At 55.5% G+C, this 19,494-nt stretch overlaps 1 protein-coding gene and 1 long non-coding RNA gene across 2 annotated transcripts; both read right to left on the bottom strand.

The window, feature by feature from the left end:
* Positions 1 to 1,740: 1,740 nt before the first annotated feature.
* LOC129518345 (uncharacterized) lies at positions 1,741 to 5,752 on the bottom strand. Its single transcript, XR_008666173.1, has 2 exons — positions 5,329 to 5,752; positions 1,741 to 4,726 (listed from the first exon to the last, which is right to left on the bottom strand). It is a non-coding gene; the product is annotated as an uncharacterized LOC129518345 (long non-coding RNA).
* Positions 5,753 to 7,757: 2,005 nt separating this feature from the next.
* Positions 7,758 to 11,484, bottom strand: LOC129518152 (EKC/KEOPS complex subunit LAGE3-like). Its single transcript, XM_055338157.1, has 4 exons — positions 11,255 to 11,484; positions 10,859 to 10,987; positions 10,509 to 10,602; positions 7,758 to 7,853 (listed from the first exon to the last, which is right to left on the bottom strand). The coding sequence occupies exons 1-4, from the start codon at positions 11,482 to 11,484 to the stop codon at positions 7,758 to 7,760; spliced, it is 549 nt and encodes a 182-aa protein (XP_055194132.1).
* Positions 11,485 to 19,494: the final 8,010 nt, after the last annotated feature.

The following is a 19,494-nucleotide window of genomic DNA, read 5'->3' as shown; positions in this document are numbered from 1 at the left end:
TTCTATCATTCCAGAAAGCTCTCTTCTGCCCCTTCTCAATCAATAATAATCTCCCCAGGGTGCCTGGGTGGCTCAGGTCAGTTGAGTGTCCGACTCTGGGTTTCAGCTCAGATCATGGGCTCTGGGTTGTGGGATCGAGCCTCTCACCAGGCTCTGCACTCAGCAGGGAGTCTGCTGGAGATTCCCTCTCTACATCTCCCTCTGCCCCTCCTCCCAATCACTCTCTCTCAAATAAATAAACAAATCTTTCCAAACATAAGCTCCCCAAAAGAGGTAGCCACTCTTCTGACTTGTCACCATAGTGGATGGAAATGAATTAAGTCTCAGATCGAAGAACCAAAAATTGAAATAATGTAAAATTTTCAGACAGATCCAAAACAAGTAGGTTGCGTTTTTTACATGAAGGCAAACAGTCTCATGCAGATAAAACTCATTGCAGCAGAGGCCTTGACGGCGCAAGAGACCAGAGCAGCTGTGGTGCAGAGCATGACGGACCTGATACATACAGCAGAGGGCACACACCAAACCCGCTGTTCCGCCTTTCCCACTGGGGGCCGCCTGGAATCGATGGCTGCGCGTGATGGCAAAGTGGGGCAAGGGTCGTTATTGTCCACGGGGATCTCCATCCGATGACCCGGCACTCGTGACCGGAAGGCCCTCGTGTCCCCGAGGCTCTCCTCTGTCTTCTGTACCGTGAGTGAAGTGCTGTGTGTGTTGTGGGGAGGGTCTGCGTCTCGGTCCCATGTCTTCCTCTCCCAGTGGGGCCCGGGGGCCCGCCTGCACCAGAGCCACACTCCCTCGGTGGCGGAAAAGAAAACATAAATTTGTAAGGCACATGGCACCGTGTAGGGAGATGACAGCAATAAGAGCAATGTGAACTCAAGAGAAGGAGAATCAGGAGGCTAGAAACTTAGGGGGGGCTCTGGTTAAGGGGCCAGAGCACAGGGGCCTGGAGTGAGATTACCCTTCGTTCGGGTCAGGTTGCCCGGCCTCCGCTTTGCACGCGCGCCTCCCGGGCCGGCCCGCTCCTCTCTGGGTCAGGGGCTGGGCTGGGCTGGGCTGCGCTGGGGAAGAGCGTTCCCGAGCTCGGCCCCACACCTCCGGGGCCAATTTGGCGTGGCCTCTTCTCATCTCTGTGCCTTTGGCCTGTGTCCCCAGACCTGAGCCCCCACATCTTTGCTCGTCCCTGCCTGGCTTCCCGGCTTCGAGCGCCTGCTGCCCCGGGCCCCCGGAGCGAGGGCGGCGCAGGACACTCCGCTGCCGGGGACAGGCCGGCCGGGGGCTGTCGCTTTCCGAGGTCTAGTGACGAAGGTCGTGTTGTACGTGCTGCCAGGGAGGGGTACTGAGCTCCACTCGCGGTGAAGCAAAGAGGCGTGGAGACGGGCTCAGGCCGGGCAGGAGCAGGCGGCCCCGAGAGCTGCTCCGCTGCCGACCTGGCAAATGGCAGTGGGGTCCGCTTCCACACGCCGGGCTTCCTGTCTTTTTATTTTTAAGATTTTATTTATTTATTCATGAGATTCAGAGAGACAGAGAGGCAGAGACCCAGGCAGAGAAGCAGGCTCCACGCAGGGAGCCCGACGCGGGACTCGATCCCGGGACCCTGGGGTCACGCTCTGGGCCGAAGGCGGTGCTAAACCGCTGAGCCCGCGGACCGCCCCATACCGGGCTCTCAGGGGGTGCTCTGCATTTCCACCGAATGCACCGCTTCACACGAAGAAGAGAGAACTCGAGTGTCATTCCTCCGTATAAAACCTTTATTAATGCCAGAAAGGAAACAGTACAAAACATACTGGGTTTTGCAGATCAGCGTGATTCTCCGTACAAGGCCGGTCCTACCCGGGACGGAGGGGGCCCCGAGCGGACAAAGGCCACCGTCCAGTGGCTCCCTGCCCAGGAGGCACCTGGTGGCCTCTCCTGCGGGAGGACCCTGTGCCTTCGAGCTCCTCCCTCCCCAAGGAAAGTGCCATGCCCCAAGTTCCTGGGGGGCCTGGGGGACTTGCAGGCTTGAGACCCTTGGGTCCCCCCTTCGGCACGGCACAGCCCCCGATCTGCAGGAACTCCCCAACAGGATGACATGGGAGGAAAAGCAAAAAGGGGCTCCAGAGACCCACGTGGGCTCGCCCCACCACCTCCCGGAGGCCGTGCCCCGCGCAGGGCACACAGCTGCCGTGAGCACTTGCCTCCCTCTGGTATCTGTGATCGTTCCCATTTTCAGTGCAGAGCCCCAAGCCTCAGGCCCTGGTCACACTCCTGGCCCCGTTACCCACGAGCCAGCTCCGCAGGGAAACAAGAGGCGAGCGGCCTCGCGTGCACGGCGGCCCCTTTCCCAGGGGCGCTCGCTGCCGTCAGCCCCCAACTGGCTGCCCTTCCCGGCCGCGAGGCGTCAGGCTCCTGGGGAACCTTCCATCGGCAGTCTTACCGAAGCAGGGCCTGTCGCAGGGCCTGTCACACACACCCTGGAAAGGAGGCTGAAGTCCTTTTTTTCTCACCCCTAATTAATTGCTCCCAGACAAGTCACACGGCTGCAGTGTGTATTGCTTCGTGCAGCCGACGCTTCCGGGGACTGTTTTGCAAAGAGGTTTGGGGGGTGGTCAACTGGATGCCACCTCACTACCGGTGTCATTTTAGCTGTACTTTCTTTCCTGATCTAGCTCCAGTCGAGTGTGGTTCTTGGCACTTGGGCATAGAATATTCCGGCATCAGCCTGTCAGGTAATCAAGAATATGAACACAGGTGCACCCCCCTCCCCCCGGAGGTTACTGTCTACGAGGTCCACCAGCCCCGGATTGTTGCCTGAGGCTCGGCTCTGTGACTCTTTGTAAGTCACACAGGGAAGAAGGCGGCTCCTTCCAGGCTCTGGCCTGTGCGTTGTGACGTGGAGCTGGCTGCAGGGTGCAGGGGCCCCTCTCATTTCTCCGTCCAGGCTCGTGGGGGACCCTTACATCATTTAAAGCATTCGACAACGTCCCCACACCCCACTTTCCTCCAGGAAGAAAATGCCGTCACCAGATCCCGCTGCTTTGCACATGAAAAGTACTTCTCTAACGGTCTGAAAAGCCAAGACTGGACTTGACTTACCCTTGGGGCACTTAGAAACCCTCAAGCCCCACAGCAAAGCCCACAGCTGCCCCGACTGGCCCTGGCTGTCACAGACCTGCCTGCCTGCTTAAGCCATCCTCCTACGCGACACACAGCCGGTCAGAATGGCAGGCCAGCATCTGCTTCCGTCCCAGTTGTTCGGATTTGCCTTCTGGATGCAGCTGCTCTGAAGACTCGAGAAGGCCCATTGAATAAAACCCCGTGCCCGACTGAGACTCTCATCTGGGTCCACTTGACCCCGGTGCCCCATCAAGGAAGGGGTGACGCGATGGCCTCACGACAAAGTGGGACCGTGTGCTCTCGGGGCTTAGGCAGCACTAAAGCGGAAGGGAAAAACCCGCCAGGAAACTGGGTCCAGCATAGGACAGCCAGGGACGATCCCCCTTCCCGAGGGGACAACAAACCTCTGTGAGCATCAGCCAGCTCACGGGGAGCCCGCTGCCGGGGCACCGCGGGATCCCAGGCCGGATGTCACGGTGATCGTTAAGAGCTATTCGTGACGGTACCTACGGATGGCGTTACTTCCCCATTCGAACACCGCACAGAGGGCCTGGCGGGACATGCAGCCGTGTCCAGTCAAAAAGCACCAGCTCGAAACCCTATGACAGGGAGAGGCGAGGAGTCCTCCGTGTCTGCACGCGTTGCTCGTGGCCCCAAGGCCGGCCGAAGCGATAGAGCTCGTGCAAATCGTCGTGCCGGCGGGCAGCGTGGCCAGCTCTGTCCCAGGCCTCCCCCCGGGGCTGGGCTCCGTGCGGGCCCCTGGGCGGCCTTGCCTCCTCTCATGCTCACTCGTCCTTTCTTCCCAGCGGGAGCCACCATCCCTGGCACGCCTCGCTTCCGGGCTCGTTCAGGCAAGAGGTGGCCGAGGCAGGCGCACGCGTGCCGGGAAGGGGCAGGCCCACCTGGCCGGGGTCACCTGCTATGCTCATCGCGGAGCCCAGCACTCCCTGCCGTCGCTTGAATTCTCTTTCTCTGGGGAGACAAATGACTGATGTGCCTGTTGGGGTCTCCGGCTTGCGTCTCCTCAGCCGCGATTTCGGGGGCCGGGACGAGACGTCTCCAGGAGCCGCGGTGCCAGGACCGTCCGTGGGCCAGGAGGTCAGGACACAGGTCAGAATCCGCAAGTGTGACACCCAAATGGTCCCGATGGCAAGACCGGCTCTCCTCTGCGCCCCGACGCTCCGCTGGACAGCTTCTCCACCGAACTCTGGGAACCCTACTCCCCCAGTCTCGTTTTTACTGTTCGGAGCGTGCCTAAGTGAACGGCCCGGTCCGGGGCGCGGTCCACGGCCGTGGGGGCACAGCCTGGGGGCTCCGGGCCCGTGTGGCCGGGGAGGGCCGCTCAGCGTGCACAAATGACCCTCTCTCCCAGCGGTTCTTGCCGAGCCCACGGAACCTGCAGGTTCTCCCCGGATCTTGACCCGGATCGACCCTCGGTGCGATTCTGGCAAAAGAGCCGTGAGGGCAGGGCCCGAGCCTCCGCGCCCCGATCCCGGCCCGAGCACACGCCTCACACTTTGGACTGCCTCTCGTCCGTCCACTCCTGCTTCGTGCTCTGCAGGGCTTGGGTCTTCTGCTCATCCACTTGGACGTAGTCGACTCTTTGCTCTTCCGCGAGGAGAAGTTTCTGAGGGGGGAGCACAGAAAGGGTTTCGTCACATTGAATCACGAATCAGGAAAACGTTGGCCCTTTTGTGGTAGGTTCCAGCGTTGTTAACCCTTTGGAGCCCCCGCCCCGGTCCCCCGGTCGCTCTCCGCAGAGGCGGACACCTCGGGTGTGTGTTTGGACAGCTCTGGTCCTGGGCTCCTCCAGCCCTGCTCGGGCCATCGGGCTCCTGTGACCCATACGACGGCAGTGGAAGGGACGCACGCCGTCAGAGAGGGAGGCCGGCAGCTCGTGCTTCTGGCACGAGGGCAGCGGGGCCCCGGATGGTGGGCGACGGGGACACAGCGGGCCGTGGCCCGAGCACAGCAGCCGAGGCCCGCGCTGCCGCCAGCCCCGAGGGCCTGGGGGCGGGGTCCTGACTGCAGAGCCCCCCAAGGCCGCCCAGGCCCTCTTTTGTCCCGCGGGTCTCCCGCTGCGGACCAGGTGTTCTGGAACATCAGCCCAGGTTTGGGGAACGAAATTACAGGTGAAGGAGAAGTGGGAGCTCATTTGGCAAAAGGAAAGGGAAACGCGGGGGGGGGGGGCGCCCTCCCGGGACGGCTCGGGCACGACGGACGGCCTACCTGCTGTACAGGGGCCGGGGAGGCTGAGTTGAAGTCCAGAGCTAAGTAGTCCAGGCTGAATTTCTTTGTCCACGTCAGAGCGCCACTGCCTAGGGGGTTGGCTGTCCCGTGATTCTGGAAGGCAACATCACAGGGCCCACGTTACGGCTGTGAGGCCGGGGGCAGGGGGGCGACTCGGGGCGCACCGCAGCCCCTGCCATCGGGTCGCAGCAGGCTGCTCTCGGGAGACCTCCGTGTCTGCGCGACAGCTGGCCCTTGAAACACGACATCGCCAGGGGGCCCCCCGCACAAAGTGAGCCCTTTGTCCCCCCCGGAAACACTGGGCCGAAATCTCCCGCGACAAGAATTTAAGGATCTGACGGGCCCAGGGCCTTAGAGACCAGATCCCCAGAAGATCAGTCACAGTTAAGCTCGAGTAAAGGCGTCCCAGGTGCACGCAAAGGCCCTTTATACAAGGCGGACGGTGCAACGTGGGCGACACACACCCGTGGGCCCAGCACTCGGCCCCAGAGGCCCCCGACCCGCGCCACGACCTCCGTCTCTCCTCACAAGACACTACGCGCCACGTGGACGGCCGCATTTCCCACGCTCTCTTTAAAGCTACACTTCGGACGGCGTGCAAGTGCCCGTGAATCACACGCTGCGGCTCTGGCGGTTTTGGCCTCAGATCACTAGCAGCGTGTTGCACAGACTGCGGGGACGTCGCCGGCCCAGTCGCACGCGTCACGCTCAGCCCTGCGGACGCTCCGGCCTGGGTCGGAAGTGCCGCCTCCGGGCCGGGTCTGTCCTGCACTCACCGAACGCCTTGTACCCGGGCTGTGGGTGATGCACTTGCACGCTCAGCAGGAGCGTATCCACCCCGTCCTGCCCTCCGTCCTGGCCTGCGCTTGCTTCTAGAACACTCCGTCGCGTGGGGACAGTGGTGTCCTGCTGTGGTTTGATCTTCACGCCCTTGGTAACTAATTGGCCATCCTTTTTTTTTCTTAAATATTTTATTCATCCACTCATGAAACAGAGAGAGAGAGAGAGAGAGAGAGAGAGAGAGAGGCAGAGACCCAGGCAGAGGGAGAGGCAGGCCCCACGCAGGGAGCCGGATGCAGGACTCGATCCTGGGACTCCCTGGGCCGAAGGCGGGCGCTAAACCGCTGGGCCCCCCGGGCTGCCCCAATGGGCCATCTTTCTGTACATTTAAGGGCCATCTCTTTTTTTTTCTCTCTTGTGACTTGTCTGTTCGGGCGTATTTCTGTTTTTATGATTTTCATGTTGAGGCGCCCGCATTTTTCTAGTCCCCCCCCCCTTCCTCCTCATGCGTCCTGAGGAGCAATTGTTGGGGATGTGCGGGACACATGGCCCATCGCAGCCTACAGTTGCTCTTCCTTTTTCTGGTATTTTTAAAATGAAGAGCAGTTCCCACTTTTAAGGTAAGGCAGCGATCTTTTCCTGAGTGGCTTGTTTTTGTGTCTTAAGGAATCCTTCCTATGCTGCGCTCGGAACTTGTGGCCCCATTATTTTCTCTTAGAATTACAAAGTTTTGCCCTACTTGACGGGATGAGCACTGGGTGTTATTCTGTATGTTGGCAAATTGAACACCAGTAAAAAATAAATTTATTAAATAAATCCGGAACAGCAACAACGCAAAGCTCATGCCAGAGGGGAGGACCGGTTCTCCCTCTCGGCCTCGGCCACCCCTTGACAGGGTGGCTGAGGGTGCGGGCAGGGGGCTAGGAAGGGTAGGGCGCGCCGGGCCCCCAGACGGGGCTCAGGCCCTGCTGCCAGCCCCCCCGGACTGCAGGTGCTCAGAACGCGGTGCCCCCCCTCACAGGGCGTGGAGGGGACGCTGCGACTCGGCTGCGGGGGGCCCTGGGCACGCCCTCCCCCCCGGCCGGCACCCCCACCCGTGGGGCTGCTCCCCCGGCGTAGGCTCCCAGCATTTGGGCCCAATCGAGGGGGGGCGGGGAGCACTCGGGAGGAGCCAGGAGGCTGGGGTGCCACCGGCAGATGGGCGGGGGGTGGGGGGTAGATACACTACATAACTAGGGGGCTGCAGGGCAGCCCGGGGGGTCCAGTGGTTCAGCGCCGCCTTAGGCCCGGGGTGTGACCCTGGGGTCCTGGGGTCGAGTCCCACGTCGGGGTCTCTGGCATGGGGCCTGCTTTTCCCTCTGTCCATGTCTCTACCTCTTTCTCTGCCTCTCATGAATAAATAAATAAAATATTTTTAAAAAATTAAATAAATAGGTGGCTGGGGTATAAATAGTGGGGGGGGGTATTGCTGCCGCGGGGCTCAGGGCTGGGTCCCGTCCCCCTGCCCCACGCAGGGCCCGAAGGAAGGCACTCAGGAAGGGGCCCGCGCGTCCCCGGGGGCTGTTGGCCGGCGCCGCCCCGCTCCAGGGCCGCCCAGGACCGCGGGCCGGGGCCGGCCGCCCCCTCGGTCAGCCGTTGCCCGACGCCAGCCCGATGATCTGCTCGAGCTTCTGGCGCAGCTTCTGCTTCCGACAGGCGGCGTCCCGGTCCAGCGCCGCCAGGACCTGCGGGGGGCCGCGAGCCGGGCTGGCGAGGGCCCCGGGCCTTCCCCGGGGGGGCGCCGCCGCCCCCGGCCCCAGCCCTTCCCCCCCGCGCCCCGCGAGTCCTCCCCCCACGGCCCTCCGGCCCGCACCCCGACCTCTCCTGTGCCGGGCGCAGCCCCTGCTCGGGGCCTCCTGGCGCTCGACCATCAGTGGCCCCCGCGCCGCCCCGCGCCCTGGCTTCCTGACCGCCTCCCTCCGGGGGTGGACGGGGGGGGGCTCATTCCCGTGCCAGGAGGCCCCCCCCGCCCTCTCGGGGTTCCCCCCACCGCACCCCTGCCCGCTCCACCGCCCCGCCGCCCCCTCCCGAGTGTCCCCGGCCCTGGCGCCGGCTGCGTGGGGCTTTTTCCATCTGCCTGTGTCTCTGCCTCTCTCTCGGTGTCTCTCATGAATAAATAAATAAAATCTTTTTTTTTAAAGTACCTGAAAAGAGCCCTCTTGATAGTTGAGGAGAGCGGGCCGAGGATGGGAAGGAAACAGGTACCAGCACTGTACTCTCTGTTTCAAAGAGAGTCAAAAGAAGGTTTCAAGATCCAAAAGCACCTGGGAGAGGGATCCCTGGGTGGTGCAGCGGTTTGGCGCCTGCCTTTGGCCCAGGGCGCGATCCTGGAGACCCGGGATCGAGTCCCACGTCGGGCTCCCGGTGCATGGAGCCTGCTCCTCCCTCTGCCTGTGTCTCTGCCTGTCTCTCTCTCTGTGACTATCATAAATAAATAAATTAAAAAAAAAAAACAAAAACAAAAGCACCTGGGAGTATGGGGAAGGCACTGGAAACCGGGTTGCAGTTCTTATCAACCTTGTGTTCTCAGCTCCCATCGGCTTTGCCTGCTTGGATCCATTTCTGCATTTTTCATTAGGCACATGGATGTTCCCTGGATCCAGCAGAAGGAAAAGCATGATCCTGACGTCCCCTGGCTGTGGTTGGTGCGATCGCTTGGCGCTACCTTGGCTAAGCGAGTGGGTGCTTGAATCAAATCCACCCCACCTTGAGCCTCAGTCCTTCACTTACAAAAGCTGTGACGATGGTAGTACCTAGATCACCCCCATTGTGGTGAGAAGTACGTAGGATAACGTGGGTCCAGAGCACAGCATCGTACCTGCACAGAGATGTTTTTATGATGTTTTCCCTGAGTGGTCACGGCAGGGGCAGCAGCAGCAGTGTCTGCCGTGGGGCACTTTGCGGAACCGGCAAGCAAGCGATTTCCAAGTCAGCGTCTGTATGAGCACTGGCAGTGTGGACAGTGAGCGCCAAAAGGAAGCTTGACATGCAGGTCACCCGGCCCATGGCCTCAGCTGGGTGGGATGGTGACAAGAACGAGTGGGGGAATTAGGAGGCCACCCTTCACCCATCTGAGCCCTGCCGTGTTTTGCCACCTCCACGCGGCTCTGTGTACTTCCCGGCAACTGGTATGCCGCAGTACCAATGCTAACAACTGGGCCTTCGTGGAAAAAGTAAATTCCCAAGACTCCGCTACACTGCCTCCCTCTCGCCGTCCCTCACCTGCCTCAACCTACACATTGTCCCAGCACTTTTCTTCTGTGATCTGAAACCAGGTCGGCGAAGCACAGTCTTTATTCTAGTGTCTCTAAAGTGTTTACTTGTGCAGTTTTTTCCTGTGGCAGGGCCGTGACAGGGAGGTGGGGAAACCAGCATTCTGGGGAGGGGGTGGGCGCATTTTCTGGAGAACAATTTTGTATTGTAGATGCAACTCTTGGACTCTATCTTAAGAAAACAGCCGTTTATTCAGAGACTTACATACAAGAATCCCACTGAAAGATGAAAAAATAAGAAAAAAAATGGGAAAAATATGAAGTGTGGAACCAATATATTATAAAGCATCGTGTATGTATCCATGCGACGCTTTTGGAGTTCTGGATAGAGGTAAAGGCCAAATAGCAGATGAAATACATCTCAGGAAAAAAACTGATGAACTTGAAAAACCTTACTCCTGTATCTGATTGTCATAGGGTCATTGTATTATTCCTACAACCCAAAAACTACAAAAGTATCCCAAAATGCTGACATTAGTTAATGGTGAATGACAGGACACATGCAATTTTCATTTTCTTTCATTTTTCTCGATTGTCTTCGACTGCCTTGTACCAGTTGAGTATCTGAATCCCAGAACCTCCCCTCCAACCTGAGGACAAAGGGGAGAAAATCGTGATGCGGACAGAAAAGTCAGACCCAGGGGATCCCTGGGTGGCTCAGCAGTTAAGTGCCCACCTTTGGCCCAGGGCATGATTCTGGAGACCCAGAATCGAGTCCCGTGTCCGGTTCCCTGCATGGAGCCTGCTCCTCCCTCTGCCTGTGTCTCTGCCCCCCGCCCTCTCTCATGAATAAATAAATAAAATATTTTAAATAATAAAAAAAGAAAGCAAGCCAGATACATAACATCAGCTGTTTTATTCTCTGCAGTAACAAATATCTGAACAATGAAAACAAGTGGGTAAGGAGTACCCCAGGGCCAGTGCAGGCAAACAATGACATCCCCCCAAACTAAGTGGCAATCCTGCGAAAAATCATGTTTCTAAGGAAGGATGCGCTGCCTGCAATGGGACTCTCTTGTGGATTCAGCCCCCTTTGCCAGGGCGAGGCTTCGGAAAAAACGGAGGCACGAAGTGCTGCATGGTCTGCACCACCAGGGAAAGCTGGTTCAGCAAGCACGCGGTGGAAATCTGCAGCAGGGCCGAGTCTTCAGCAGTTAGCTTGCTAAAAGGGAGTGAGGGGCAAAAGAAATCACGTCAGATAGAATTCCCCTTCACCCCCTCCGCCCCCCCCCCAAGGTTACTCCTGCACGGCTCCTGCAGAGCAAGTCCTGAGGCCGCGACAGCCCCAGTGCCCCTCCCCCCGCCTCGTGTCTCCTCAGCCCCGGGGTTCAGCGCCCGCACGCCCCCAACAGGCTCCGTCAGGCAGAGACCCGTGCAGGTTGCCGCTTGCTCTCCCACCAGCGCCTTCTAGAACTTACATCAGCAGGTCGTTGCCGATCACCGTGAGCTCCGTGTGAACCGCCCCTTGGAAGGGCTCAACATCCGAAATCAGGCACTGGCGGGCCACTTCGGCATCCACGTAGCACAGAAAAGGCACCGTAAGGCTGCTGTGGAGATTTCGTTAAGGCGCCGTCCGTGCTGACTTTACGGTTCAGGCTCCCCTGCCCACGGGGGCCCGCCTTCCCCCAGACCGCCTCGCCGCCCCGGGGAGCGGGCCCCACACCCTCCTCCCGCCACCCTCCTGTCCCCCGGGGCGGCCCGCCTCCTTCCTCCCGTGCCCCTTCCGGGCCCCCCACACGCTGAACCCGCTTCTGCCCGCCGCCCGCCCCGCCCCAGCACCCTTCCAATCCCGGGGGGCTCCTCGGAAAGGATACAACTCCAGCTGGTTTCCTGAGGCTCCGCCACAGGCGGCCGAGGTCGAGGCCGAAGCCTCTTCACCTTGCCCTCCGTCAGGCGACACCCCTTCGACCTGAGGCGCTCCCCCGGCCTGGGGGCCCTCGTCGGAGGTGCCGCTCCAACCTTCGGGTTCCCTCGGGGGGCTTCCATCGCCATCGGGCGCTCCAGCACCACCCTCCGCACCACCAGCGCCGCCGGGAGCCTGCATGGTGAGCGAGCTGCCTCCTCCGACGCGAGCCCTCAGGCAATGAGGCTGGCTCGCGAAGCTCCGCCCCCCGCGCGCAAGGCCGCTGGGAGTGCTCAGAGCGCCTGCGCACACAGACGCAGGAGCGGCTCCTGGCACGTGATTGGTTCCCGCCAGCCGCCTCGCTGCCCTCGGGTCGCCTCTGAGACCCTGTGGTGCCCCCGCCTCGTGGCGCCCCTCCCCCAGCGCATGAGGCCGCGCGGGCTCCCTAGTGCGCCTGCGCGAGCCAGCCCTGCACCCCCCCGCCCCCCCCGCGGAGCGCGTGCGGCGTGAGCACGTGGAAGCAGCGACGTCACACAAAGGGCAGGGTGAAAAGCGGCGATCGTGGTGGGGAAGTGGCGTCGTGCGTCGCTGATGTAGCCTCACGGGGACCCTCGAGAGCTGTGCCCTGGGGGAAACCCTGCCGGCTCCCCGCGGTCCGATTGCGGACCTAGGCTGCCCCGTCAGTAAATGGCGAGGGGAGGGTGGCAAGCTGGCAGAAACGGGGTCATGCCACAAAGCCCCTGCCAGGAAGACGCAGGCTCCACACGGGGAGCCGGACCTGGGGCTCGATCCCGGGACTCCGGGGCCACGCCCTGGGCCGAAGGCGGCGCTAAACCGCTGAGCCCCCCGGGCTGCCCTGTCCCTCCCTTTGCTTGCACATGCTCTCTCTCCGCAAGTAGGTGATCTTTTTAAAAAAGCAAAAGTGCATGAAATATAAATACATAGTTAATAAGTAGAAACATGCTTGGAAAAAGCACCCAAACAAATAAAACGTTGCCCTTAGTAACCCAGAGGTTCCCTGAGTGATACCCTTGAATGTCCATCCCTACGAGAACAGCTACGATGACTTAAATGCTAAATCGCTTCACATGACTTTATAGTTTGCCCAACTATGTATGCATTTCTAAACAATAAAGGTTGTTTTTTTTGGCAAAAAAAAAAAATTCTCTGCCAGTCTCAAACTTTGAAGATTCTAAGAGTAATGTTTCTAAGTTGTAAGAGCGGTTTAAACATGATTTTATTTTACTTTTTAAAAAAGATTTTATTTATTTTTTCATCACACACACACACACGGGGGGGGGGGGCAGAGACCCAGGCAGAGGGAAGAGCAGGCTCCATGCAGGGAGCCCGATGCGGGACTCGATCCTGGGTCTCCAGGATCACACCCTGGGCCGAAGGCAGGTGCCAAACCGCTAAGCCACGCAGGGACCCCCTCAAACATGATTTTAAAATAGATTTGTCTTTCCTGGGTTGTCGTCTCACTTTCTTGATTGGTATTGTTTGTAGAACAAACGTTTTTAATTTTGATGGCGTCAATTATATTTTTTTCTTTGTCACTTGTATTTTTGGCTACCGTTCTATAAAGAGGAGTATCAATGCTCTGTGCAATAGGCAGTGCCATTGGGCAATTGCTTGTGTGGAAGAGCAATCACTATGGGTTTGCTGAGGTCACACTCCCACAAGCAGAGGCTTACTGGGTGTGATGGCTAATCCTGTGTATCAACTTGCCTGGTACCCCTAGTAAGCAGTATTTCTGGGTGCATTTGTGGGAATGTTTCCATATGGGTTTAGCATTTTAATCTGTGGATTCGGTAAAGCAGATTGGATGACGCATTGGCAAGCGTCATCCAATCATTGAGAGCCTGAATAACACCAAAGGTGGAGGAAGCAGGAGTTTGCCCTCCTCCCCTTTCCTATAACCTCACTATTGAGCTGTCACATCTCATCTCACTTTTTCCTCCGGCTTTGACTAGGATTTGCACCACTTCCCCCTCCCTTGGTCAGACCTTGGGACTCGGGCTGAATTATACCACGAGCTTTCCTGGGTCTCCAGCTTGCAGGCAGCAGGTCATGGAACCCCTCAGCTTCCTCTATCTATCTATCTATCTATCTATCTATCTATCTATCTATCATCTATCAATGAATTAGCTGTTGGTTCTCTTGGTCCTACTTCTGTGGAGAACCCTCACTAATACAGATTTAGTACCAGGAGTGATTCTAGAAGAACAGAATTTTAGAGATGAGTTCTCTGAATTGGTTCTGGGGTTTCTGGAATTTGCTTTACAATCTGATTAGATTTGAAAATGCTAGTGACTGTTTTTCATAATAAAGAGAACAGTGATCACCCATGGCATGAGCTCAGAGAGATATGCAAGCTATCTGCATTGGATATTCCTAATCAACCACTTATAAGAAACAAGGAGCTAGTTAACTCTGTATGTGATACTTTTCAACATTTTTGGAAAACTAACAAATACAGTGACATTGGTTTGTAGCTCCTAATGTGACTGGACAATGTGGTGAAAGGAAAGGATGAGCTCAGGGATTTGAATTACCAGCTCAAACACCACGTAACTGGCTTAGGAGCTTCTAACTGAGCCCGGAAAGAAACCTTTATCGGGACGCCTGCCGGCTCAGTGGTTTATCGCCTGCCTTCGGCCCAGGGTGTGATCCTGGAGTCCTGGGTTTGAGTCCCACATCAGGCCCCCTGCATGGAGCCTGCTTCTCCCTCTGCCTGTGTCTCTGCCTCTCTCTCTCTCTCTCCCTCATGAATAAATAAATAAAACCTTTAAAAGGAAAAAAAAGAGATCTTTATGTTCTAGCGCCAAAGAGCCAAAATTGCTGAAAATTCAAATGCAGAACCTCATGCACAACTACCTGAATTACAATGTAAGTTGAACCTCCAGACTTGAAGGGTGTTAAACTGAGGCCTTGATTGAGAAATAATGGAATCCTATAGATTGGGATGGAGAGGACATGTGGGAAGACACTGCTGAAGCTCTGTGCATTGAGCCCCTAAATTGAGTGGAAGGGTGGGCGGCCTCCCCACCTGCAGTGGCAGCAGCCTCTAAACTTATAGTGGGATCGGCCTCTCCACCTCCCTGTGAGCAGATGATCTACACGTTGCCCAAGGAAACCATAATGGCCTCCTCTGAGGCAGTTGCCATGCAAGATAGTGCTGATCTGATTCTCTTCAGGACCTACCTCCACCACCCCTCTTTGCTTCTAGCCCTATAAGTAGATTCCGATCCCAGCAGGTCCCTACAGGCAAGGTACAAAGTGTGACCCGTGAGGAAGTGAAGTATGTGCCACTCCAAAATAATGACTTGAGCTTTCCAATTTATACAGATAGAAATCCAGGGAATGTGTGTGGGAATGGATACTGAGGGTGTGGGGTAATAATAGAAAGACATAAAGCTGCATCAGGCAAATTTATTGACAGGGGCTCACTAAGCAGAGATTATTTATTTATTTATTTTATTTGAGAGAGAGAGTGAGTGCGTGAGACAGCACGAGCAGAAGGAGTGGCAGAAGGAGAGAGAGAAGCTCCCCAGTGGCTCCCCAGTGAGCAAGAAGCCCGATGCGGGACTCGATCCCAGGACCATGGGACCATGACCTGAGCTGAAGGCAGCTGCTTAACCAACTGAGCCTCACAGACACCCTGGGACCCTGCATGTAATATTATAGCAGGAATTAGAAAGGTCTCTAACGGCTTGATTGTTTGACTGTAACATGGACCTAAAGGTGGCTCACCATGAACAATAGAAATGCTGAAACCGCTTTAGTTTAATATGGAGGAAGGGATCAAAAGGCTCAGCAGGACTGGAATGTAAGAGTGAATTTGTCATTTGAGACGTGCTCACTCACCGTGGGAGGGTCCAGAAGACATATCTTTCACCGAGACACCATGAGGAATAAATTTGTGAAGGGAGCACCAGCAACCTCGAGGAGTTCTGTGATTGCTCTTCTCTGTTGTCAGGCCTCATATTAGGAACTGCAGTCACTGAATTGGGAAGCCGAAATGCAGTGGTAGTAATTGGGTCCCAGTGTGGCAGGGGCCAGTGGGTGGCACTTAATCACTAAAGGCAGGGTGTGACTAAGGTTTCTGTAATGGACAGTGGAGGGAAAGCAGCAGTCATAATAGCCTGGCTCGCGCAGACCCTCCGGTATTGGCTACCTGAGCACGAGGGCCTAGAAGTGAAACAGGAAGCCTACTGAGTTCCTTTTTTTTTTTCCCTACTGAGTTCTTAACTGATCTATATAAGCAGAAACACCTAGGTCAAGGGAATAAAAGTCTAACCTGAATCATTAAAAACGGAAAATCATGGCCCCTCAATTTCTAGACATGAACCAGTTCACAGACTCCGATCCACTTGAAAAAAGGGGAGGCCAGGTCCCCTTCAGGAAGGACCTCGGCACACTGCTGAAAAAAATTTTTTAAAGATTTTATTTATTTTTTCATGAGAGACACACAGAGAAAGAGAGGGAGCAGCAGGCTCCATGCAGGGAGCCCAATGCGGGACTCGATCCCGGGATTCTAGGATCACGCCCTGGGCTGAAGGCAGGCGCTAAAACGCTGGGCCACCCGGGCTGCCCACACTGCTGAATAGTTTAAGTCTTAGTCTTTCTTTCTCCCAGCCTGCCGCAAAGGGCCCTATGGCCTTGTACTCAGGTAACAGTACACTGAGAGATAATCAATCTTTTCAGAGACGACTGGACACTGGCTCTGAACTGATGCTAATTCCAAGCGACCCCAAATGTCACTGTGGGCCACCAGTCAGAGTAGGAGGTTATGGCAGTCAGGTGATCCCTGGGGTTCTAGCTTCAGTCTGATTCGCAGTAGGCCCAGGGGGTCCAGAATGTGTAACTGAAACAGTTTTTGCCACTACACCTGGTTTCTGTGACCTGTGGAGTGAGGGCCAAGTGGAAGCCACTAGAACGGCTTCTACCTGGGAAAATAGTAAAGTAAAAGCAGTATCACGTTCATGGAGGGATTGCGGAGTGTAGCGCCACCATCAAGGACTTGAAAGACGCAGGGGTGGGGATTTCTACCAAATCCCATTCGAGGCAGATGCACCCTAGAGAATGACAGTACACTGTTATCAAGTCAACCAGGTGGTGACTCCATCCGCAGCTACTGTACCCGATGTGGTTTCACTGATTGAGCAAATAAACACCTCCCTTGGTACTTGTATGCAGCTACTAATCTGGCAAATGTCTTTTTCTCCATCCCTGTCCATGAGACCCTTCAGAACCAGTTTGTTTTCATGTTGCAAGACCAGGGATATACCCTGACTGCTCTACCTCAGGGGTATATCCACCCTCTAGCTCTGTGTCATAATTTAGTTTGCAGGGATCTTGAGTATCTTCCCCTTCCACAGGATTTCACATTGCTCCATTACATTGATGACATGCTGATTGGACCTAGTGACCAAGAGGTAGCAACTGCTCTACATCTGTTGCTAAGACACCTGCATGTCAGAGGTTGGGAAATAAATCCAACAAAAATTCAGGGGCCTTCTTAGTGAAATTCCCACAGGTGCCAGTGGTGTGGGGCGTGTCAAGATATCCTTTCTGAGGTGAATAATAAGTTGTTGCATCTGGCCCCTTTTATACCAAAAAAAGAGTCACAACAACTACTGGGCCTCTTTGGATTTTGGAGGCAACATATTCCTTATTCTTCCGAGGTATTCCAACACATTTGCTGAGTGGCCTGAAAAGCTGCTAGTTTTCAGGGGGGCCCAGAACAGAGAAGGCTCTGCAACTGGTTCAGGCTGCTGTGCAATCTACTTTGCCACGTGATCCAGCAGACCCAATGGTGCTTGAGCTATCAGTGGCCCCTAAGGTGCTGTTTGGAGCCTTTGGCAGGCCCCTATAGGTGAATCACAGCATAGGCCTTTAGGATTTTGGAGCAAGGCTCTGTACCATCTGTTCTCCTTTTGGAGAAACAACTCCTGGCCTGCTACTGGGGCTTAAGAGAGACTGAATGCCTGACAACAGGCCACTGAGTTACCATGCGATTAGAGCTGCCCATCATAACTTGGGCGTTAGCTGACCCACCAAACCATAAAGCTGGGCATGGACATCATCAAATGGAAGTGGTATTTATACATATATATATTTATTAAAATATATTTATAATATATATTTATTTATATAAAAATATTTATTATAATATATAAATTTATATAATATACCAGGCTTGAGCAGATTTTGAAGGCTTGGGGAAGTTAAAAGTGAAAAAGTGGCTCAGGGATGCCTGGTTGGCTCATTCAGAAGAACATGAGACTCTTGATCTCAGGATTATGAGTTCCACCCGTATGTTGGGTGTAGAGATTACTTAAATAAAAGAAATAAATAAACCTAAAAATATTTTATTTTATTTTTTAAATTTTGTATTGGAGTTCAATTAACCAACATTTAGCATATCTCCCAGTGCTCATCCTGCCAAGTGCTCCTCTCAGTGCCCATCACCCCTTAAAAAGATTTTAAGTGAAAAAGTGGCCCAAATGTCCATGGTCCCCACACTTGCTACACTGCTCCCCTCTCCCAGCCTGCACCTATGGCCCTATGAGGAGTTCCCTATGATCGATTGACAGAGGAAGAGAAGACTTGAGCCTGGGTTACAGATGGCTCTGCACAACATGCAGGCACCACCCAGAAGTGGACAGATGTAGCACTACAGCTCCATTCTGGGACATCCTCTGAGACAATGGTGAAGGGGAATCCTCCTAATGGGCAGAGATCCGGGCAGTGCACTTAGTTGTTCACTGTTCTTGGAAGGAGAAACAGCCAGACATGCAATTATATACCAGTCAGTGGGCTCTGGCCAATGGTTTGCCTAGATGGTGAGGGATTTGGAAGGAGCACGATTGGAAAATTGATGACAAAGAAGCTTAGGAGAGACCTTTCTGAATGGGCAAAAAGCATGAAGGTATTTTGTCCCATGTGAATGCTCATCAGAGAGCAACCTCAGCAGAGGACGATTTTCACAATCAAATCGATAGCATTACCCATTCTGTGGATTCCAGCCAGCCTCTTTCCTGAGCCAGGCCTGTGTTTGTGTAGTGGCCTCATGAACCATGTAGTGATGCATGGACTCAGCAACATGGACTTCCACTCACCAAAGCTGATCTGGCTATAGCCACTGAGTGCCCAGTCTGCCGGCAGCAGAGACCAACGCGGAACCCCTGAAATGGCACCAGTTTTCTTTTTTTTTTTAATTTTTATTTATTTTTATGATAGTCACACACAGAGAGAGAGAGAGAGGCAGAGACACAGGCAGAGGGAGAAGCAGGCTCCATGCACTGGGAGCCCGACGTGGGATTCGATCCGAGGTCTCCAGAATCGCGCCCTGGGCCAAAGGCAGGCGCCAAACCGCTGCGCCACCCAGGGATCCCGGGCACCAGTTTTCAGAGTGATCGGCCAGCTACTTAGTGGCAGATTGATGACATTGGACCACTTCTATTGTGGAAAGGGCAGCATTTTGTCTTTACTGGAACACACGCTTACTCAGGACATGGATGTGCCTTCCCAGCACACAATGCTCCTACCCCAAGCACCACCTGTGGACGTACAGAGTGCCTTATCCCCCCTCGTGGTCCTCCACACAGCATTGCTTCTGATCCAGGAAGTCACTTCACAGCCAAAGAAGTGTGTCCCTGGGCCTGTGCTCCCCGAACTCACAGGCCTTACCATGTTCCCCACCATCCTGAGGCAGCTGCGTTATTGAAGAGTGGCACGGGCTTCCGAAGACTCCATTCCAGGGCTGGCTACGTGGCCACACCTTGCAGGGCTGGAGCAAGGTTCCCCAGAGAGCTGGACGTGCTGTGAATCAACATCCAGTAAATGGCACTCTTTGTCTCACAGCCAGGATTCACGGGTCCAGGAATTAAGAGGTGGAGATGGAAGTGGCACCAACGACCCACTTACCCCTAGCGACCCACCAGCAATATTTTTGGCTTCCTTTTCCCACAATTTTGTGCTCTGCTGGCCTAGTAGACTTAGTTCTTTTTTTGGGGAGGGAGGGATACTCCCACCAGGAGACACAATAATTGCATTGAACTGAAAGTTAAGACTGCCAACTGGCCACTTTGGACTCTTCATGCCTGTGAATCAACAGGCAAAGAGAAGGGGGTTCCTACCCTGCCTAGGGTGATTGATTCTGAGTACCAAGGGGAAATGAGACTGCTGCTCCACAATCGAGGTGAT

The sequence above is a fragment of the Nyctereutes procyonoides genome, unplaced genomic scaffold (genome assembly GCF_905146905.1).
Source record: "Nyctereutes procyonoides isolate TBG_1078 unplaced genomic scaffold, NYPRO_anot_genome, whole genome shotgun sequence".
In the NCBI taxonomy this organism is placed as follows: Eukaryota; Metazoa; Chordata; class Mammalia; order Carnivora; family Canidae; genus Nyctereutes; species Nyctereutes procyonoides.
The sequence above is the reverse complement of the archived record's forward strand: the minus strand, read 5'-3'. Positions and strand labels throughout refer to the sequence as shown.

Excerpts from the sequence above, each read along its gene's own strand:
- LOC129518152 (XM_055338157.1), bottom strand. The coding sequence starts at position 11,484 with ATGCAGGCTCCCGGCGGCGCTGGTGGTGCGGAGGGTGGTGCTGGAGCG. Across the intron at positions 10,988-11,254 it reads TCAGGAAACCAGCTGGAGTT|CAGCCTTACGGTGCCTTTTC; the intron begins GTATCCTTTCCG and ends AAATCTCCACAG. Across the intron at positions 10,603-10,858 it reads ATCGGCAACGACCTGCTGAT|CAAGCTAACTGCTGAAGACT; the intron begins GTAAGTTCTAGA and ends ACTCCCTTTTAG.